Genomic DNA, 23397 nt, shown 5'->3' with positions numbered 1-23397 from the left:
GGTCCTCTATTCTTTTCCACTGGTCTTCATGTCTGTTTTTATGCCAGTACCGTGCTGTTTTTATTGCTATTACTTTATAATGTAGTTTGAAGTCCGGTATTGTGATACCTCCAGCATTGTTCTTTTTGCTGAATATTGCCTTGGCTATTCATGGTCGCTTGTATTTCCAAATAAATTTAACAGATTTTTCAATCTCTTTGATGAATGTCATTGGGATTTTGATGGGAATTGCATTAAACATGTAGATTACTTTTGGGAGTATAGATATTTTTACTATGTTGACTCTACCAGTCCATAAGCATGGGAGATCTCTCCACTTTCTATGGTCTTCCTCAATCTCTTTCTTCAGGAATTTATAGTTTTCTTTGTAGAGGTCATACACATCTTTGTTAAGTTTACTCCTAGGTATTTGATTTTTTTTAAGCTTTTGTAAATGGAATTGTTTTCATATATTCTTTTTCAGTTTGTTCATTATTAGTGTATAGAAATGCTAATGATTTTTCTATGTTGATTTTATATCCTGCTACCTTGCTATAGCTGTTGATGGTGTTAGGAGCTTCTGAGTAGAGTTTTTTGGGTCTTTAAAATATATGATCAAATCATCTGCAAATAAGGATGTTTTGACAGTTTCTTTACCTATTTGTATTCCTTTTATTCCTTCTTCTTGCCTAATTAATCTGGCTGGGAATTCTAGTACTATGTTGAATAGGAGTGGAGATAGTGGGCATCCTTGTCCCATTCCTGATGTTAGAGGGAATGGTTTCATTTTTTCATCTTTAAGTGTAATGCTGGCTGTAGGTTTGTTATATATAGCTTTTATAATGTTGAGGTACTTTCCTTATATTCATAGTTTTCTTAGAGTTTTTATCATGAAATGGTGTTGGATCTTATCAAAGGCGTGTTCTGCCTCTGTTGAGATGATGAAGTGGTTTTTGTCTTTGCTTCTGTTAATGTGGTGTATTGCATTTATAGATTTGCATACGTTGAAACACCCCTGTATCCCTAGGATGAAGCCTACTTGGTTGTGGTGAATGATCTTTTTAATGTTTTGTTGAATTCAGCTTGCCATTATTTTATTGAGGATTTTTGCATCAATGTTCATTATGGAGATTGGCCTATATCTCTCCTTTTTGGAGGTGTCTTTGCCTGGTTTTGGGACAACTCTAAATCTGGCTTTGTAAAATGTATTAGGCAAAGTTCCTTCCCTTTCTATTTCGTGGAACAGTTTAAGGAGGGTTGGTATTAATTCTTCTTTAAAGATCTGATAGAATTCAGCAGAGAATCCATCAGGTCCTACACTTTTCTTTTTTGGAGACTCTTGATTGCTGCCTCAATTTCATTTTGTGTTATAGATCTGTTCAGATGATTAATGTCCTCTTGGTTCAGTTTTGGATGATCATAAGTATTAGGAAATCTGTCTATTTCTTCAAGATTCTCAAATTTGAATATAGTTTCTCAAAGTAGTCTCTGATGATTTCCTGGATTTCCATGGTGTTTCTTGTTATCTCCCCTTTTGCATTCCTGATTTTACTGATTTGGGTTTTTTCTCTCCTCCTTTTAGTCATTTTTGCCAGGGGTCAATCAATCTTGTTTATTTTTTCAACCAACTTTTTGTTTCATCAATTTTTTTGTATATTTTGTGAGGGTTTCTATTTCACTGATTTCAGCTCTTATTTTTATTATTTTTCTCTATTTGTTTTGGAATTTGCTTGTTCTTGCTTTTCTAGGAGTTTGAGATGTATCATTAGGTCATTGATTTGATATCTTTCAATCTTTTTAATATATGCACTCATGGCTATAAACTTTCCTCTCAGGACTGCCTTAGCTATGGCATAGGTTCCTGTAGGTTGTGTTTTCATTTTTATTGACTTCCAGGCACCTTTTAATTTCCTCTTTTATTTCATCAATGACCCATTGTTCATTAAGCAATGAGTTATTCAGTTTCCAGCTGTTTGCATCTTTTTTGTCATTATTTTTGTTGTTGAGTTCTAGTTTTAATGCATTGTGATCAGATAGTATGCACAGTATAATTTCTATTTTCTTATATTTGCTGAGGCTTTCTTTGTGCCCTAGGATATGATCTATTTTGGAGAAGGTTCCATGGGCTGCTGAGAAGAATGTGTAAAAGTTGGATGAAAGTTCTGTAGAAATCACGAAGGTCCATTTGCTCTATGGTTCGTTTTAGATTTAGGATTTCTTTATTTTGTGTTTGGATGATGATAGTCGGGTGTTAAAGTCTCCAACTACCACTGTGTTGGAGTTGATATATGCTTTTAGGTCCTTCAGGGTATGCTTGATGAAATTGGGTGCATTGACATTGGGTGAATTTGGATTGATAATTGTTTTTTCCTTTTGGTCTATTTCCCCTTTTATTAGTATGGAATGTCCTTCTTTATCTCATTTGATCAATGTAAGTTTGAAGTCTACTTTGTCATAGATAAATATTGCTACTCCTGTCTGTTTTGGGGGGCCATTGGCCTTTAAATCTTCTTCCAGCCTTTCATCCTAAGCCTATGCTTATTTCTGTTGGTGAGATGGGTCTTCTGTAAGCAACAAATTGTTGGATCTTCTTTTTTAATCCAGTTTGCCGAACGGTTCCTTTTGATGGGGGAATTAAGTCAGTTAACATTAAGTGTTAGTATTGATAGGTATGTGGTCATTCCTGTCATTTACTTGTCTTAGTTGTTTGAAGGTTTGATTGTGTGTACCTAAATCGATGTTACTCTCTACTCTCTTGCTTTTTCTTTTCCTGTAGTTTGGTAATGCCTGCCTTTCATGGTTATGTTCGGTTTCACTTTCTGTGTGCAGAATCCCTTGAAGGATCTTTTGTAGTGGTGGCTTGGTGGTCATATATTGTTTTAGTTTCTGCTTATCATGGAAGATTTTATTGCTCCATCTATTTTGAATGATAGTTTTGCTGGGCAGAGTATCCTAGGGTTGAAGATATTTTCATTCAGTGCCCAGAAGACCTCAACCCAAGCTGTTCTTGCTTTTAATGTTTCTGTTGAGAAGTCTGCTGTGACTTTGATGGGTTTACCTTGGCATGTTATTTGTTTTTTCTCTCTTACAGCCTTCAATATTCTTTCTCGGGTGTCTGTACTTGTTCTTTTAATGATAATATGCTGTAGGGTAGTTCTATTTTGGTCAGGTCTGTTTGGTGCTCTGGTGGATCCCTGTACCTGTATGGTCATAGTTTTCTCTAGATTTGGGAAATTTTCTGTTATTATTTTATTGAATATGTTACGCATTCCTTTTGCTTGCACCTCTTCTTCTTTTTCAATGCCCGTGATTCTCAGATTTGGTCTTTGATGGAGTCAATAAGTTCTTGCATTTTCTTTACACAGGTCTTGAGTTGTTCGACTAATAAATCTTTAATTTTTCCTTTAATTACCATTTCATCTTCGAGTTGTGAGATTTTGTCTTCTGCTTGTTCTAATCTGCTAGATTGGCCTTACATTTCATTTTGCATTTCTGTTTCATTCTTTTTTTCTGAGGTTTTCCATATCCTGAGTCACTTCCTCTTTAATATTGTCTATTTTTGCCCTCAGTTCATTTATATTTTCATTTATCATGCTCTTTGCTTCACTTTGGTGTTTTCTATAGTTTCTTTTATTTCTTTTTGTGTTTTCTCAGATTCTCTATTTTTGTTGTTTGGAATTACTTGAGTGTCTCCTGTACATTTTGGTTGATCACTTCCAGTATCATCTCTATAAAATTTTCATGATTACTTGCAGGATTTCTTCTTTCAGCTTGTCCTTGTGGGCTTCATTGGGTTCTTTGGCATAGTTGATCTTTGTTTTGTTGGAGTCTGGATCTGGGCACCTGTTTTCTTCATTTCCCTCTGGTTCCTGTACTAATTTATTATTGGGGTGAAAATGGTTTCTCTCTTTTGTCCATCTTCCCATCATTACCCCTGCTGCTGTTGCTGTCCCTGTACTGTGTGTAATTCATTATTTTCTAGCTTGTAACAGTAAAAATGGTGATATCCAGAATGGAAGGGTGAGAGGAGAGGGAAAGCAAAGATGTTAAAGAAAAGAGAAAAAAAAACAAATAACAGACCCAAAGAAATAAACAGGGAGAGGTAGTGTAGTAATCAACAGTGAGCTACCCAGGCATTAGAGAGACAGAGAGAGTATAAAAAAAATCCCCAAGCTCAAATTCAATAAAGTTTAGGTCTAAATAGTTTTGGTGTTAATCCTTCAGCATCCAGTAGTACTTCTGTCATTGTCTCATCAAAAGAAAAAAAAAAGAATCTGGAGACAGCTTTGTGATTGTCTATCTGAGGCTGCGGCTCACCTCCCACCTACTGTCAGCCAGCTGCTACTGCAAGCTTCATTTATTGCAGATCTCAGGAATGATCTTTACACTCACCTAACCCCATTGGCTTTGTTTACTTAGAGTTCTCCTGGACATATTCCCCTTTTGTTTTCTCCGGTATACAGCCCTACCCACCTGTTGCAATTGCAGTCCTTTTTTATTTAGAGTTCACGTAGGGAAGTGCCCCTCTCCAACTCTCTTTTGGAGTGTGCCATACTTTATCTGCTGTTTGATGCCTTCGCCTCTCCAAGAACACTGGGGGCAGTGGTGCCACATCCACCTTCTCCTGCCAGCTTGTTTATTTACAGTTCACATGGGAAAGTGTCCATCCTCCATTGTCCAGTGGAGCTTTCCACATGACAGCCACTGTTACAAACTTTCCCCACTCCAAAGTTGCTGGACAGGTGCCACTACTGGGGGAGGGTAAAAGAAGGAAGTTAAGAAGTTGAATATGGTTGATGTACTCTCTATACAAGAATGACTACGGATTTTTTAAACCTGTTGAAACTCTAAGAAGGGGACTAATGTAGAAAGTGGACTCAGGTAGACAGAAAAAAATAAGAGATGAACCAATTTGGGCTGTAATACATGGAAATGTCACAAGAAAACTCCCTGTGTAGCTATTGTTGGATCTGGAGACCTAAGGCAGATGAGTGAGTATCCCATCCTCCATGGAGGGCAATATCATTCCTACATCCTGAGAAGATGGAGGCCTGCATTCCTGCATCCTAAAGGGGAGATACAGATCTGCCACAGGACTGATGAGCAAAATGCTCCCAAGATTGTTTCCCTTCCCCCAATAAAAGTGCAAACCAAACCAGTTCACCTGAGAAAGCCCGTGAATCTATGGCCAATGAGAAAAACCCACCTAACCCAGAGTTAGAAGGTCCATAAAAATCTCAGCCTTCACCTATGCAGCGAGCTACTGGCTTCCAGGGTCTGCTGCATTTCCCTAGCTGTAGCCTTTCCTTTTTCTCTAATAAATCCTACCTTATGTACCAGTTTTGGCTCATCATTCAACTGTCTCACAAGCCAGTTCTCTGGCCTGTGAAGGCAATGTCCCTCCACACTGGCACATAACACTATCTTAAACAAGTAAAATTTTTTAAATTTTACATAATCACAGAACGGGAATGTGTAACAGGTCACGCATATGGTTTGGTACCTGTAGGAAGGGGGAGAATGTGGGGAAAAGGGGTGGGAGAGTGAATATAGCACAAATACTGTGTCACATGTGTGTAAATGGAAATGAGACATGTTGAAACTATTCCAGGAATGGTAGGAGGTGGTGACAAAGGATAATGTTGGAAGAATGAATTCAATTATGATATATTTGAATATATTGTAAAAACACTTATAAATGCCATGATGTCCCAACACACAGCACAAAATAAAAATAAATGTTAAAAAGAACTACACCAACATTCCCATGGAAATTAAAGTGGCAAAAATAATGTTTAAAAATGTAGAATTAATCATGTAGTGAAAAACTAATAAAGAGTAGTAATAATGAAGAATGAAATAAAAGTGGGGACAGGGTAAAGGAAAGGAGAAACAAGATTATATAAAATAATAATAATAAATAAGAAAAGAAATGAGGTTGATAAAGTAGAAAGAATAAAAAATCTGTTGCAAGACAAAATAAAAATAAATTAATAAAATCAACAAAAGATAAGGAATAAAAAAACAAAATATTTTAAATACAGTAAAACAATATTGATGAGGATCCCAGATGGTGACTAGGGTACAGAAGCAAACAGCATGAGCTCCATGAATCAAAAACCTTGCTGAGATGCTGGAGCCATACTTGGTGGAAATAAAGCACCAAGGAGAATCAAAACTTCCACACCTGAACTCCTACTCCATAGAAAGCTTCATACCATGTTACATGGAGAAAATAGGGGGGCTGCTACCACCTAATGCTGGCTCCAAACCTAATTGGGATACATTCGGCAGACCAATCAGGTGAGTGCCAAACATCACATGGTCTTCCCCCAGCCATACCTGGGATAAACCAGCATAGCCCCTTAGACAGACTGACCCCTCCCCCACAAAAAAAACCTGAACAATATTCAAAGAACTGGAAACTAGCACACAGCAGAGGGGACAGGAACTCTGAAAGTGCACCAGGGAAGAGGGGAGGAGCAAGGAGCTAATCTCCACCAAACTTCAGTAAACAAATGCTGGAAAGGCAGGAGGCTGACAGCAGGCAGGTGATAAGACACTGCCTGAAATAGGCCAGGTAGCAGTCCAACAAAGCTCATCTCCTGAGGCAGTGAGCAACACCCAAAGCCAAATGGCTCTGCAAAATTGAAAAAAAAAAACAAAACTATCGCAACATTCTGAGAGCAGGGGGCTAGCTCACGGATCACTGATCTTGCACCAGAGAAACTGGGTGAGGAAAAGAAACAAGGCCCAGTAAACAGGCATAGCAAAAACCCTATTCCAAAACAAGAAAGCTGGTGGGCTACAGAGCTGATTGACGGAACCTGAGAACAACAAACAAACTTAAACTACCACACCTCAAAGAGGGAGGAGCTCACCAAACAGCTGCTCTGAAAGAAGAAAAAAAGAAAAACCACCCAACCACCTGGCAAGACTACAACAAAGCTTCAGCTTCAAACCAACACCAGGACTGGATGCTGGAAAAGTAACACCAGAACTTAAAGACTGAAATTCTATTGTTCCTGAACCTGGAGCTTTTTTGTTTCTTTGTTTGTTAGTTTTGTTTCTTGTTTGTTAGTTTTGTTTCTTGTTTGTTTGTGTTTGTTTCTTTGTCTCTCCCTGTTGATTTCTTTGTTGTTCTTTTGTTAGTTTTATTATTGTGAATTAGTTAACACTAAATTATACCCAGACCAGGGACAGAAATAGCACACACATTCTTAGCTAAAAACCCAATACAGCCACGAAACAAAGTTAAACCAAGGGAAAGAAAACAGGTGACTGAAACTACCAACTAGCCTATCAAGAATATAGTCCCACAGTACCAAGTGTGGAGCAATGGGAAGAAGAAAAAGGGATGGGAACTATTCTCCCCACCAAGGTAATTTAATACAGGATTCAAAGAGAAATGAAGAAAATGGATACCCAGTTCCAAACTCAAAAAAAGAAAACAAAGGTAAACAACACCAAGGAACCCAATGATGCCCAAAAGAACAGCATAAAAGAAGAAATCCTGCAAGTAATCACTGAGAATTTCATGGAGATGTTACTAGACATGGTTAAAATAAAAGTACAACAGGCACTCAAGAAATTTCAAGACACCAAACTTAAGAATATGAGAAGACACAGAAACAAATAAATAACTCACAGGAGCCCTAAATACACAACAAAGTGAAACAGAGGACACTATAAATAGAGAGATAAATGAATTAAAGATGAAAATAGACAATATTAAAGATGAAGAGACCCATGATATGGAAAACTTCAGAAAAAAAGAATGAAACCAAATCACAAAAGACAATGGAAGGCCACTCCAGCAGACTACAACAAGTAGAAGACAGAACTTCAGAACTTGAACTTAAAATCGAAATTAAAGGAAAAACTGAAGCGCTAGTATTCAAACACCTCAAGATCTGTGAAAGAAATGATCAAGAACTCACCAACTGCATTAAAAGACCAAACCAGAGAATCATTGGCATTGAAGAAGGAGAAGAAGTGCAAGCAAAAAGGATTCATAAAATATTTAACAAAATAATAACAGAAAATTTCCCAAATCTAGAGAAAGCTATGCCCATTCATGTACAGTAACCTCCAGGACACCAAAGAGATGTGACCAAAATAAAACTACCCCATGACATATTATCATTGAAACAACAAGCACAGAGAATAAAGAAAGAATATTGAAGGCTGTAAGAGAGAAAAAACAAATAACATACAAAGCAAGAAGGGCATGGAATGAGGTCTTCTGGGCACTTAATGAAAATAACTTCAACCATAGGATACTCTACCTAGCAAAATTATCATTAAATAGATAGAGCAATAAAAGTCTTCCATGATAAACAGAAACTAAAACAATATATGACCACCAGGCCACAACTACAAAAGATTCTTTATGGAATTCTGCACACAGAAAATGAAAGCAAACAAAACCATGAGAGGACAGACAGAGAGTAACATTGATTTGTCCTGCACAGGATCAAACCCTTAAACAACAGAAACAACTAAATGACAGGAATTACCAGATACCTATCAATATTAACAATGAATGTGAATGGATTTAATTCCCCCATCAAAAGACACCATTTGGCAAACTGGATTAAAAAGGAAGATCTAACAATCTGTTGTTTACAGAAGACCCATCATATTGATAGAAACAAGCACTGGCTTAGGGTGAATTGCCTCAAAAAAAACCCAAATACTTAACAAAGGATGTAATGACCTCTAAAAGGAGAACTAAAAACCCCTGAAAAAAGATATTGAGGAAGACTATGGAAGTTGGAAAAATCTCCCATGCTCATGGATTGGGAGAATCAACATAGTAAAAATGGCTATACCACCAAAAGCAATCTATATGTTTAATGCAATTCCCATAAAAAGCCCAATGACATTCATCACAGATATTAAAATATCTACCATAAAATTCATTTGGAAATATAAAAGACTGTGAATAGCCAACGCAGTACTCAGCAAAAAGAGCAATCTTGGAGGTATCACAATACCCAACTTCAAACTATATTATGAAGCAATAGCAAAAAACAGCATGGAACTGGCACAAAAACAAACATGAAGACAAGTGGTACAGAAGAGAGGACCCAGATATGAAGCCACACAACTATAACTAACTTATCTTTGACAAAGTTGCCAAAAATACACGATGGAGAACAGACAGCCTATTCAACAAATGTTTGTTGAAAAGTGGTTATCTGCCTGCAAAAAACTTAATCTAGATCCATCTTTTTCACCCTGTACTAACATCAACTCAAAAAGGATCAAGGACCTTAATATCAGACACAAAACTCTGAAATTAGTACAGGAAAGAGCAGGAAACACTCTGGAAGTAATAGGTGTAGGCAAGAACTTCCTCAATAAAACCTCAGCAGCACAGCAACTAAGAGAAAGGATGGACAAATGGGACTTCATAAAATTAAAAAGTTTCTTTGCAACAAAAGAAATGGTCTCTAAACTGAAGAGACCACCCACAGTGTGGGAGAAAACATTTGCCAGCTATACATCAGACAAGGGACTGATAACCAGAATATACAAGAAACTTAAGAAACTAAAGTCTCCTAAAATCAATGAACCAATAAAGCTAGTGTAACCACTCTAGAAAACAATATGGTGGCTTCTTAAAAATCTAAACATAGATCTGCCATATGATCCAGTAATCCCATTCCTAGGGATATACCCAAAATAATGTGGCACAGGTTACTCCAGAGGCACCTGCACACCCAAGTTTATTGCAGCACTATTCACAATAGCCAAGTTATGGAAACAGCCAAGATGCCCCACCACTGACAAATGGATTAAGAAAATGTGGTATTTATACACAGTGGAGTTTTATTCAGCCATGAAGAAGAATGAAATCTTATCATTCACAAGTAAATGAATGGAACTGGAGAACATCAACTTGAGTAAGGTAACCAGGCTCTGATGACCAAAAATTGTATGTTCTTCATCATATGCAGAGTATAGATCTAGGACAAATGCAGTAATTTTTTTAGACTTGGGTCACATTTAAGAGGAGAGCACATATGGGAGGAATGGGGATAGGTAGGAAACCCAAAACTTGAAAGTGTTTGATGACCCCACTTCAGAAGAGATAATATAGTAACCTTAAAACAATAGAGGTCACAATGGAAAGGAGACCAGGAAGTAGTGAAGAGGTCAGGTAGAGATGAATCAATTCGGGTTGTAATACACTTGTGCATGGAAGAAATGCTAGGAATCTTTCTGTATAGCTATCCTTATTTCAACTAGCAAAAACGCTATGTCTTTCTTACTGTTTATGTATTCTTGTCAACAAAATTGGAGAAAATCGCAGAACAGTTTCTGCCTGGAAGTGTGGGGGGTAGGGGGGAGAGGGAGAGGGCTGGGGTCAAGGAGGAGAAATGGCCCAAACAATGTATGCACTTATGAATAAATGAATTAAAAAAAAAAACAAATAAAACAATATTTAAAATATTAAATAAAACATATAAACAAATGTATTGAATATTTATTCTATTTATTAATCAAACAAATATTAACAAATAATAAATTAACAAATAAAAACAATAGTAAGATATTGTTTTATCCACCAGCCCTTTTTTGTGTTAGGTATTTTTGTGACAGAGTCTTCTGAACTATATGCCCAGTCTGGCTTCAAAACACAATTTCCTGATCTCTGCCTCTAAAGGAGGTAGGATTACAAGTATGAGCCATCAACTGAGTTTTTTTAAATATGAAATTGTTCTCTTTGTTCTGAGGAGGGGCATATAAAGCTTTTTGCATGTGTCTATCACATTGGTCAGTTCCTTATGTATGTTATGAAAGAACACTTTGAGTGTATTTGGCACAATTGCATTGTATTCTCCCAGAAGATACAATGAACTCAGTGTTTTGCACTGTGGTTGCCCCTATGCTGCATCCCTGTAGCTACAGTTTGGGGAACATAGACATTCAAAGGACCCAAGGTTGATCTATGGCAGAACTTCTAACATTAGGCCTCCATCATCCATTTAGAATGTAGTTTGGAAAAAGTAATGAAACTTAACATATAGACTTCTAAATCATGCCAATTTTTTCACATAATTTTTGCAATTTCATGGTCTTAATTCTCATGTTTCATAGTGCATTGATGGTGGTCACATTTGGTTGAGTGAAGAGCACGTTCCAAAAACAAACCAATAAATATTTCCATTTTAGAAAAATGAAAAGTTTCTGGAAATGTATTGTGTTGATAGTTTCCCAAAATGTGAATGAAATTGTCACTGATGTACTTCCTGTGGTTCAAATAATAAGTTTTTATTCCATATATTTTCCAAATAAATATGGATGTAAAAACATGATGGAATATATATATTCTGTTTTGTATTTGGGAATATGTGTTAATTGTGTATGAGTATACATATATATATGTATACATGAAAGAAAGAACTAGAGTAGGGACAATCATTGTCTGATCAAACAAGAACCCAAATCTTATTTTGGACATTCATTTTATCCTCTTCTTCTGTTAGTATTAGGAATTCCTTAGAGATTGGGATCACTTGGAACAAATTGTCTAATTATGAGCTGTGTGCATTGAGCCACCATGGTCAAAAAAAGACTCAATAAGTCTATCCTTCCAGCCCTGATATTTAATACCTCCAGTACACCTGGTATTTGATACCTCCAGTTGGACCTATATAAGTCTCCTCCACATTTAATCACATCAGGGAGACCTTATCTGTCACTATTCATATCACTCTGGAAGACAGGATCTGAGATTTCACTGGACCTCAGGCACTGTACATTTTCAGAGGTGCACTTTTTCATCATGACCCAGCAGAGAAGTGGCTCAACACAGTAAGTAATGGGTGAGATCATGGAGATGGGACAATTTTCAGGTGTCATTTCCTCATCATGAGGACAAACATAATAGTTTGAGAATTCAAATAAAGGATACCAATAACAAAGATATCAGTTATGAGGACCAAAATGCTTTTATTTTTGGTTGTGGTGAGAGTAACAGAAATCATACTATAAATATCTATGTCTCATAATAGTCTGACCCAACACAGCAGAAAATGGGTCCTTGTTACCTCTCTCCTTAATACTGCAGAAGGATTTTAAAGGTGATGATAAGATTGATAGTGATAATGATGGTGAGAGTAACCATAACACAATGAACTGGGAGCTTTCTAATTTGAAAAGAGTAGCATGTCTCCTTTCATAGACTTCATTTTCCTCTGGTTATAATTATCCACATTATCATGGCACCAGTGGATCATGCCTGTACTCCTGGCCACTAAAGAGTCAGATATCGGGAAAATTGTTGTTCAAGGCCAGTCCAGGCAAAAGTTCATGAAATGCAGTTTCAACAGAAAAAATGTGGGCATGGTGGCATGTGTCTGTCATATCAAGAAGCATAAATAAGAATATTCTGTCCAGGGTGGTCAGAGCTTAAAGTGAGATCCTGTCTCCAAACTACCTACACTGTGCCAAAAGGCCTGGAAGTGTGTTTCTATTGGGAGAGCACCTACCTAGAAAGCCTAACAAGTTCACATCCCAGTATCACAAAACAATCAAAATAAAAGAATATAAAAGTACCCACAATACTATCTTTTAGAAAATAATGGAACAAATTATGATTATGTAGCTTGTTTTATGTTGTTAGGTTAAAAACATAAAACAGAAGCTTCATTTGAACTGGGCTGTCTGACTACAAACACAGAGCATCATATCAGGAGAATGTTGGCAGGTTGGAGACCTTGAGTACTTAAACATCCACTTCATCTTCCTGCCAATTCAGAAAGAGTCATATTGATCACTGTTCTCCTTTTGAGATTCCTGGTACATGGCAGAACAGAACAGTGAGTGGGCACCAGCTGAGTCCACTGTAGGAAGGAGATCAATAGATCAAAGACAAAGATCACAGAATGAAAAGGAACATGATAAGTTAGCTCAGACCTCTACTTCTTGTCACAATTCCATTCTATTCTTGCTGCTGTTGGCAACCTCTTCCATTCCATTAATCAGCTCATTCATTTTCAAAAGGAGATATTCTGTCAGATCATGGTTGCACTCCTTTGCAAGAACCTGGAAAGAGTTTTAAAATGCCCCTCAGAAATATCTGTGTTTGTGACTATTGTGCCTTCTATTTAAGACATTCTATTGGCTGGAAAACAATGAAAATGTATAGTGAATTGAAAACAGAGTCTGACAATTCTATTTTGGAGCCTTCCAGGCCCACTTATCACATAAGGAAGTTTATGACTCTGAAAGTCAGCATTCTCTACTATGTTGATTTAGAATTTAGGCAAATGAATTGAGCAAGGATCAAATGGATAATGGGGGCTCCATAAATTGTCAATGTGTGGTGTGCACATAACCTAAGGCCAATATAAAATTTACATCTTATTATCAATACTGATAAGACTAATGTCTGTATCATTGAAGTATCCTGTGACATGAAGTTAAATTTTTACTATTTCTGTAGTAAGATTGTTTTTTCTCCTTTTTATAATTATATGCATATGTTTCAAGAAGAAACTCTGTTTTGCTTCTGATTCTTCAGAGTCTATAGAGTTTTTTGTGGTACTGGGGTTTGAACTCAGGACCTATATATTGAGCCACTCCACCAATCCTTTATTTGTGAAGGGTTTTTTCGAGATAGGGTCTCACACACTATTTGCCCAGGCATTGGAACAATGATCCTCCTGATATCTGCCTCCTGAGTACATAGGATTGCAGGCATAAGCCACTAGTGCCCAAAGAGCTTATAGCTTTTTGTCACAAAAGACACATCAAACATAAAAATCCATGTTGACCTTGAATAGCCCCTTCCCTGATTCACAGTATTTATCAATGTGACCTCAACACACTTGGTATTTTTCTATCTTCACTTTTATCTCTCTCTAGAATGTCCCTTAGAACTAGAAATGAGAGAAAATTGATTTGTGTCTATACTCAGGACAAAAAGCCCTATAATAGAATTAATCATATCTACAGCTATAAATTAAAAAACAGCAGGTATTTTATGGTGAAATAAAGAAAAAGAGACAAAAGATAAAAAGAGAAGGGTACAGTTAAACCTTATGCCTGAGAAAGACACTAAAGAACTTCACATCAATCCATTCTCCAGTGTTCTTGAAAACTGTACACATTGATAACCTTACAATTTCTACAATGACTGAATTTCCTATTTTTGAAAAAGTATTTATCAATATATATTTAGTTTCAGGATTCTTGTATGTGTCACACATGTTACATAGATGTGGTTATTATACCAATATCCATTAAGAAGTATGAAGAAAGAGAGATGAACACACTCACATACATTCTGCACATATTACCAGGTCAATGACAGTGGACAGGAAGGTTCAGCTTCTGGCTCCCATCTCTAGGTACCATCTACTCTATGGCAGACAGATGAAATTCCCTGATGTGATGTCATAAAGGAATTACCACTGAACAGAATGTAAATATATGTGGTGTCTCAAGGAAAATAGTACAGATGGTCATAACTCATTTTTAATGGTGAAAAGAAAGATAGGCAATTAATAGTAGAAATAATTATGCATTGTTTGTTGCAGTTCAAAAGACTATACATCCTCTACATGTTTTATAGAAATTCTCAATTCTGTCACATAGAGAAAATACAGGAAGTTAGAAAAGATTGCTATAATCATTGTAGTTGCGAGCTCAATGATATCCTCATATCTGGTAATGCCAAGAATCACAAGGGAAGACGAATAAAATCAATTAAATATATTTGTACATGTATATATTATAGTAAATTCCATGAATCTATACAATTAATATCTGTTAATTATTTGAGAAACATAAATGTGAATTAGATGAGAGAAGGAGAGAGAAAGAGAGCGAGATTAAAAAACAATTTGGTGATGTAACTGGTACATTGGAGGAGTAATAGAGTTCTGTGTTTACTACTTTGATGATAATGAACAACTTTTCAAGTAAGTGTCTATAGGAAAACAGTTCATGAATAAATACAACAATACTGACAAGAAAATCTTGAGAAGAAAATCTACCTACCAAATTAATGGAAATAATTTCTTTATGAAAGTATGTGCATGTTAATGAAATAAAAAATACCAAGAACATAAATTTGTTTTGATGCAAACACTATGAGAAGCTTACATTTAATACACGTAGAGGATATCCTTGATGTCAACAGTAGTTAACAGTCATGGAGCATTTTCTGAATGCCTGGAAATATTCTAAGACAGTGATTTCCAATTTTGTTTTTTTTTAATTTATTTGATATATCTGATTTTTTTTCTTTTATTATTCATATGTGCATACAAGGCTTGGTTAATTTCTCCCCCCTGCCCCCACCCCCTCCCTTATGACCCACTCCGCCCCCTCCCTCTCCCCCACCAATACCCAGCAGAAACTATTTTTCCCTTATTTCTAATTTTGTTGTAGAGAGAGTAGAAGCAATAATAGGAAGGAACAAGGGTTTTTGCTGGTTGAGATAAGGATAGCTATACAGGGCATTGACTCACATTGATTTCCTGTGCGTGGGTGTTACCTTCTAGGTTAATTCTTTTTGATCTAACCTTTTCTCTAGTACCTGTTCCCCTTTTCCTATTGGCCTCAGTTGCTTTAAGGTATCTGCTTTAGTTTCTCTGCGTTAAGGGCAACAAATGCTAGCTAGTTTTTTAGGTGTCTTACCTATCCTCACCCCTCCCTTGTGTGCTCTCACTTTTGTCATGTGCTCATAGTCCAATCACCTTGTTGTGTTTGCCCTTGATCTAATGTCCACATATGAGGGAGAACATACGATTTTTGGTCTTTGGGGCCAGGCTAACCTCACTCAGAATGATGTTCTCCAATTCCATCCATTTAGGGGCAAATGATGACATTTCGTTCTTCTTCATGGCTGCGTAAAATTCCATTGTGTATAGATAACACATTTTCTTAATCCACTCGTCAGTGGTGGGGCATCTTGGCTGTTTCCATAACTTGGCTATCGTGAATAGTGCCGCAATAAACATGGATGTGTAGGTGCCTCTAGAGTAACAGTCTTTTGGGTATAACCCCAAGAGTGGTATTGCTGGATCAAATGGTAGATCGATGTCCAGCTTTTTAAGTAGCTTCCAAATTTTTTTCCAGAGTGGTTGTACTAGTCTACATTCCCACCAACAGTGTAAGAGGGTTCCTTTTTCCCCGCATCCTGCCAACACCTGTTGTTGGTGGTGTTGCTGATGATGGCTATTCTAACAGGGGTGAGATGGAATCTTTGTGTGGTTTTAATTTGCATTTCCTTTATTGCTAGAGATGGTGAGCATTTTTTCATGTGTTTTCTGGCCATTTGAATTTCTTCTTTTGAGAAAGTTCTGTTTAGTTCACATGCCCATTTCTTTATTGGTTCATTAGTTTTGGGAGAATTTAGTTTTTTAAGTTCCCTGTATATTCTGGTTATCAGTCCTTTGTCTGATGTATAGTTGGCAAATATTTTCTCCCACTCTGTGGTGTTCTCTTCAGTTTAGAGACCATTTCTTTTGATGAACAGAAGCTTTTTAGTTTTATGAGGTCCCATTTATCTATGCTATCTCTTAGTTGCTGTGCTCCTGGGGTTTCATTGAGAAAGTTCTTCCCTATACCTACTAACTCCAGAGTATTTCCTACTCTTTCTTGTATCAACTTAAGAGTTTGGGCTCTGATATTAAGATCCTTGATCCATTTTGAGTTAATCTTGGTATAGAGTGATATACATGGATCTAGTTTCAGTTTTTTGCAGACTGCTAACCAGTCCAATTTTGTTTTAGGACAGTAAAGTAAGAACTTTAGGTAGAGTTAATATGATAAATTGGATTTGGTCTGGCCGGGATGTCTGCATATTTTTAAATATTCACAGTTGAATATATTACGTGCAGTTGAGAATTATTAGCTTCACAATTAATTTGTCATATATTTCAATCATTGCAGGTAAAATGTGCACTATTGCAAATTTACGGTGAGTGATACAATTGAGTATACATTAAATCTTGTGAAGGTTCAAGTACACTAGTCAAGGATAACAATTATATGCAAAATAGTTTTTAAAAAGCAAGCAAATTTTAGTAAGTACTTACATCCTTAAGGAAAAGAACCATAAAACCCAGAATGATGAAAAACTCCTAGGAGATAAATAGCACACAATACCATTTGATTCTTTTTAAATTTCATTTTGTCATTTTTATGTTTACTTACACGTGAATACATTATTTTGCTTACCTTTAGACAGACCCTGTTCTGCCCTCTTGTTCTCTGATCTTGTTGAAGAAAAAACATAAAAGATAATAATAAAAACATGACATTTTTTGCTGGTTTGGGAGAAGAATGGCTATACAGGGAGATTATTTGTATTGTTTCCATGCATATGTGTATTACAACCAAAATTGTTTCATCTCTACCAGACTTCTTCACTACTTCCTAGTCCCCTTCTCATCGCAGTCCATTTGATTCTAATTTTTAACTTTAATTTAGTGCTCCAATAATGAAGTTCAGCTGTTAAAGAATGTTTATAAATATCTTAAGTTAACAGAATTTGTATAAGTATCTTACAATAAAAGTAACTACATTTGAATATTTCATAACCTGATTTAAATAGAATGATTTTTTCTTAAAATGGGAAGATTCTATTAGTCATAAAAATGGTGTGATGTTTTGGGTTTTCTACCTATTCCCAACTCTCCCATATGTGCTCTCCCCTTGTCATGTGATCCAAGTCCAAACACATTGCAGCATTTGCCCTAGATATAAAGTCTGCATATGAGGAAGAACTTATGAATTTTGGTCTTCTGAGCCTGGCTAACCTCACTTAGGATGATGTTCTCCAGTTCCATCCATTTATTTGCAAATGATAGGATTTCTTTCTACTTCATGACTGAGTAAAATTCCAATGTGTATAAATACCACATTTTCTTGATCCATTCATCAATTGTGGGGCATCTTGGTTGTTTCCATAACTTAGCTATTGTGAATAGCACTGCAATAAACATGGCTATCCTCAACACAACTAGCAAAAACGCTTTGTCTTCCATATTATGCTTCTGTCTTCACTTCAACAAAATTAGAGATAAGGGCAGAACAGGTTCTGCCTGGAAGTGAGGGGGAGAGTGGGGGAGAGGGTGGGAGAGGGGGCAGGGGGGAGAAATGACCCCATGTAGGCACATGTGAATAAATGAATAATAATTTTTTAAATTTAGTCCTATAAATGTCATGTTAAGGTAAATTCCATTAGATTTGGCTGGGTTCAGTCTTGGTAGAAACCAGTATACCTGAAACCACCTCACAAAATCCATCTAAAATATTAACCATTTGATTATCCTATAGAATGTTATCACCATTACCTGTCACATACAACTCTGTTCATTTTCAATCTAATGAATATATATATATATATATATATATATATATATGGGCAATAACTGAACTGTTAGCTTTTTCTTGAAATAATGTGGTGAAGCTTTTTCAATCTATTTAATATTTAACTACAATACAGAAATAAATCATACCTATTGAAGGAAAAAATAGTGCGATGTGTTTGTCTATGATCTAAGATTTATTATCTTTGATGTTTTTAGTCTTCTAAAATAGTTAAGTTCAGTGCCAAAATTAAGTGTGTATAGAAGAAAGTGAATGACAAAGAAACCAGTATTTCAACAGTTTTAGATTAGTTTTGCTACCACTGAGAAATATTGAGAAGGGGTTTCATGAACTTTCTTCCATGACTGATCTTGAACCAGGATCTTCCCAATCTCTCCTTCCCAAGTAGCTAGCATTACAGGAGTGAGCCAATCAACCTGGCCAGGTTTACATCATTTATTTAAAGTTATTTTATGTGACTACTTGAATCTGAAACACATAAAGGTTTCAATGTTCCTAATTATTTATTTATTTATCCCTCACACACTTCCATTTCAAACTCAGGGCTTCATACTTGCTAGTGAGACAGTCTACTATGTGAATCACAATCTCTGTCCTAACTTTCCATTTCTAAAGATGTACAAGAAGTGTAGGAGAACTCAATCTCACACATGTCTCAGAATTCCACCTACTGGGAATCTCAGAAGATCCAGATCTACAGCCCATTCTCTTTGTGCTGTTCCTGTTCATGTACCTGGTCACAGTGCTGGGGAACCTGATCATCACCCTGGCTGTCATTATTGACTCCGACCTCCACACCCCCATGTACTTCTTCCTGTCCAACTTGTCATTAACTGACATCTGTTTCATCTCCACTACAGTCCCAAAGATGATTATGGACATCCAAACTCAAAGCAGAGTCATTTCCTATGTGGGTTGTCTGACACAGATGTCTCTTGTTACTATTTTTGGATGTATGGAGGACATGCTTCTGACTGTGATGGCGTATGACAGGTTTGTGGCCATCTGCCACCCCCTGCATTATCCAGTCCTTATGAACCCTCGCCTCTGTGCTTCCCTAGTTTTGGCGTCATTTTTCATTAGTATTTTGGACTCCCAGTTGCATAATTTGATTGTCTTACAGTTTACTTGCTTCAAGAAAGTGGAAGTTTCAAGTTTCTGCTGTGAACCTGCTCAAATCCTTAATCTCAACTGTTCTGATACCTTTGTCAAACATATAATCACATATATGGTTGGTGGAATATTTGGTTTTCTTCCAATCTCCACAATACTCATCTCTTACTATAAAATAATTTCCTCTATTCTGAAAATCACATCATTAAGTGGAAGGTATAAAGCATTTTCTACATGTGGGTCTCACCTGTCAGTTGTTTGCTTATTTTATGGAACAGCTATTGGTGTGTACCTTAAGTCATCTGTATCACATTCTTTCAGACACAGTGTGGTGTCTTCAGTAATGTACACAATTGTCACTCCAATGCTGAATCCATTCATCTACAGTCTCAGGAACAGCGATATTATCAGCACCCTGAAGAGGCTCCAAAAAGCAATGGCTAATGTCAGGTACTAAGAAAACCAATCTGTATGCAGTTGAGATAAAATACCTCAAAAAATCAGTATCAAGAACCATAGACACTCCCTTCCAGTCATATATTTTCTATAATTTTATGGCTTTAATTCTTCATCATATTTCACATAGTTTAGAGGGCTATTGATAGAGATAAATAAAATGTGTTTAAAATGAGTACAAATGTTCATTTTGGGAATATGAAAATTTTTTTATATAGATGATGGTAATGGTGGTCTAAAAATTTGAATATAAACAATGGTATCGGAACATGCACTGAAAAGTGATTGGAAAGGTAACATTTGTTATATACATACTTTGCCACAATAAACAATGGCAATAAAGAGTGTGTTAGTATTTTAATGAAAGAAAATAAATGAATAAAGTGAATAATACACAAAAGTTTCCTCCTAAATAAAAGTCTTGACCAAAATCCTTATTAATATTAAACATTTCCTCATTATTATTGGAGATTCCTGAGAGTATAGGATAATTGGAACACTCTGGGCTCTGTATGCTGATCATACACTACAAACAGCCTGCCACTCCAGGCATTCAGTTTGATGGACCCAGTCTAGTAGGCTCCATTATCTGTGTGTCCCCCTGACATGGTTTTCTGGAAGAAGAAACTGCTATTTGGATAAGTATTCATACCAATCCTATGGATGGATTTTGAGCCTTCATTGGGGCCCTGGGAGGTGAAGCACATTGGTTCTGAATTTCTTTGCATATGACCAAGAAGACATGCAGAGTATCCCAGTAAATATTCATGGAGGTGATGGAGGACAGATGTTGCATGCATGTTTCCTTATTATGAAGATATAATTGATATTTGGGTAGCAAGGAGTACAGTGAATTTTATTTCTTTATTGTTTTTCTGATCATAAACTCTTTTATTTATAGTTGAGAACTTTGACTCCTGGGAAATCTTGACACTCCAGGTTTCAGCCATAAACTCATGCCCCCTTAACAAATCTTCATACCAACCATTTCAGATACATGGATTGCAATACTCTTACTTCAGTTCTGAAAAGGAAACTCAGATCTGTTAATTAGCTCATACTGTAACTTGTTGATTAAATCATGTTTGGGAGGTGGCTCAGTGACAGAGTGAACATCTTCATATGAAGTCTTTTATTATCTTCCCCATATATGAGTTAACTACCACTGACTTGATTAATGCTTAGCTTTTACAAAAGAACCAATTACTATTATCTGTTATTACTGACAACAATACAAACTATGTTAAAATCATTGAATAGTATTTGTCTTAAAACTGATATTTTGAATTATTACCTATGAAACTAATAATGGTATTTATCAGCAGATTCCATTCTCCAACACACCTGTCCCCCAAAGACAATGTCTGTCAGGAAATTGGTGCATAGATTGTTCTCTCAATGTTTTCATGGTGATATTGATTTATGTACCCATAAATACTTTTATTTGAAATTTACCTAAAATGAACCTAAAGTTCATCTAATTAGTTTGTACCACAATACTTGTTTTCCTTGAAATATAGTGGTTAAAATTAAATGTGAATTCAAGTCTCTCTGTGAAGTACATACATATACTTTAAATGTTTTAACTGAAGCATTGCATTACCTCAGGGAGAGACATGATTTAATTCTTCAACTTATATTATGACAATCTTTTTAATATTATTCTGCCTGTATCCATATCACACGTTGGAGCATTTCTAGATAATTCATGAATATACAATGCTTGTCTGAATTCCAACCATTGATAAATGAGCAATCTTACTGCTGAGCTTTTATATTTTGTCCCAATAAAAATCAGTCCAAGAAAAATCCATTCCTTGTCAACTATGTCATCTTGCTCTTAATATATACTTTGGAAATATCTCTGAGTTATGTTTAGTAATAATCAGGGAATAATTGCTGACCAAGAAATTACATCTTGCATAGGTAATAATATTTCAATTTATACCCAAGGAGATACTCCCAAGGAACATGAGTCATGGATTGAACACTTTAGAAAACACTCCAACTGTCCAATTTACCTGTAATTATATACAGAATATGTGTAAAACTTCACCTCCCTGTACTCATACTGCTTGATGGAAGTAGGGAGAATAATACCCATATCTGTAGTGTATGCAGTTAAGGGTTTTTAAAAATTTAAATTTCATCACATAGAATTTTTAAGGAATTTAATCATTCTGATAGTGAATTTATTGAAGAATATAATTATCAAAGAATATTATAGTCTGTAATTATGTATAAATTTAAAGTGTGTCCTGTCCCAATTCATAAGTTTAGCAATCATATTCTTTATGCAACTTTTATGTCTTTATACTCATAAATAAATTTGCCATGATAATGAAAGAAAAACTTACTGTACCTATACACTTAGCACATGTTGCTAAATGGTGTCACAAGACCCAGTTGGTTATGACATAAACACAAACAAGTATTGTTTTATCTCTTCTCCTGTTCTTGGGGACATTCAGTAATGAAAATACAGATAAAAAGCACAAAGAATGTTGAAACAGCACTGCATGTGGCTAATATTTGTGAATAAGGAAGAGTTTATTAAGTGTTTAACAGAGGTTAAACTTTGTGTGACAGGCTAGGCATAGGATATGTGGAAACAGAAATGAAAGAGAATTAGTAAATCCTCTTCAAATATCTATATGCTCATACAGGAACAAAGATGTAATACCCCATTATGTAAATAGGAAAGGAACAACTTCAGATGCCCAAATATTTCAGTTCAGTCATACAAAGGTTAATCTTATTATTAGTGCCAATAATAACATCTAAGTTATATTTTACTTATATCATATATTATATATTAAAACTATGTGGCACACTTATGATTTTAATTTTGACTCAGTGCACTGAATCACACCTCTAATGACAATACTGAGCATGAGAGATACAAACAAAGTGCCCATTTCACAAAATAAGTGATGGAGATAGGATTAAAATTAAACTGACAATATTTGGATTTGATATAGTACCTATTTCATGGTCCCCAATGCATCAAGTAGTTTCAGGACAATGCCAGAAGTCTTATCTACTCTTACATCTGAGGAACATTAAATACTTTCAGCTTCCTGAGCAAAAATGAAATCAAATCCTGAGCTATGTCCTTTGACAATGGGAAAGATGGCTTTATGATTGGAGGAAGATGTGTACAGATGTAAGTATATCCTAGATTGAGCCAAAAGTGAGATCAGTATTGATTATTGACTTTGATCACTGCCCCAGCTCTCTAGAATACTTCCTGTAGTTGTTTCAGCAGGTGCCCCTCACTGATCTCCTCTATAAAGTAATGGTAACCACCAACTGGAAGAAATTAATGAGAAAGGCATCCCTTGCTAGAGAGAGAGCAAAGTAAAATGGGTGCTTGGCTTGTCAAAGGAAAAACATATCAGGATTATTCAGGGAAGATAAATGTTCTGTATCAGACTTCCCATTATAAAACTCATCACTCGGCAGTGCGTCCTTCCCGCCATTGCAGAC

At 36.0% G+C, this 23397-nt stretch overlaps 1 protein-coding gene across 1 annotated transcript; it reads left to right on the top strand.

Moving 5' to 3' along the window:
• The first annotated feature begins 6205 nt into the window (after positions 1 to 6205).
• LOC109701871 (olfactory receptor 7E24-like) lies at positions 6206 to 19909 on the top strand. Its single transcript, XM_074053286.1, has 2 exons — positions 6206 to 6282; positions 18955 to 19909. Exons 1-2 carry the CDS (start codon positions 6206 to 6208, stop codon positions 19907 to 19909), a joined length of 1032 nt encoding a protein of 343 aa, XP_073909387.1.
• Positions 19910 to 23397: the final 3488 nt, after the last annotated feature.

The sequence above is a fragment of the Castor canadensis genome, chromosome 14, assembly GCF_047511655.1.
Source record: "Castor canadensis chromosome 14, mCasCan1.hap1v2, whole genome shotgun sequence".
NCBI classification, from domain to species: domain Eukaryota; kingdom Metazoa; phylum Chordata; class Mammalia; order Rodentia; family Castoridae; genus Castor; species Castor canadensis.
This window is presented reverse-complemented; position numbering and strand designations above follow the sequence as displayed.

Excerpts from the sequence above, each read along its gene's own strand:
- LOC109701871 (XM_074053286.1), top strand. The coding sequence starts at position 6,206 with ATGGAGAAAATAGGGGGGCTGCTACCACCTAATGCTGGCTCCAAACCT. Across the intron at positions 6,283-18,954 it reads ACATTCGGCAGACCAATCAG|ATGTACAAGAAGTGTAGGAG; the intron begins GTGAGTGCCAAA and ends CCATTTCTAAAG.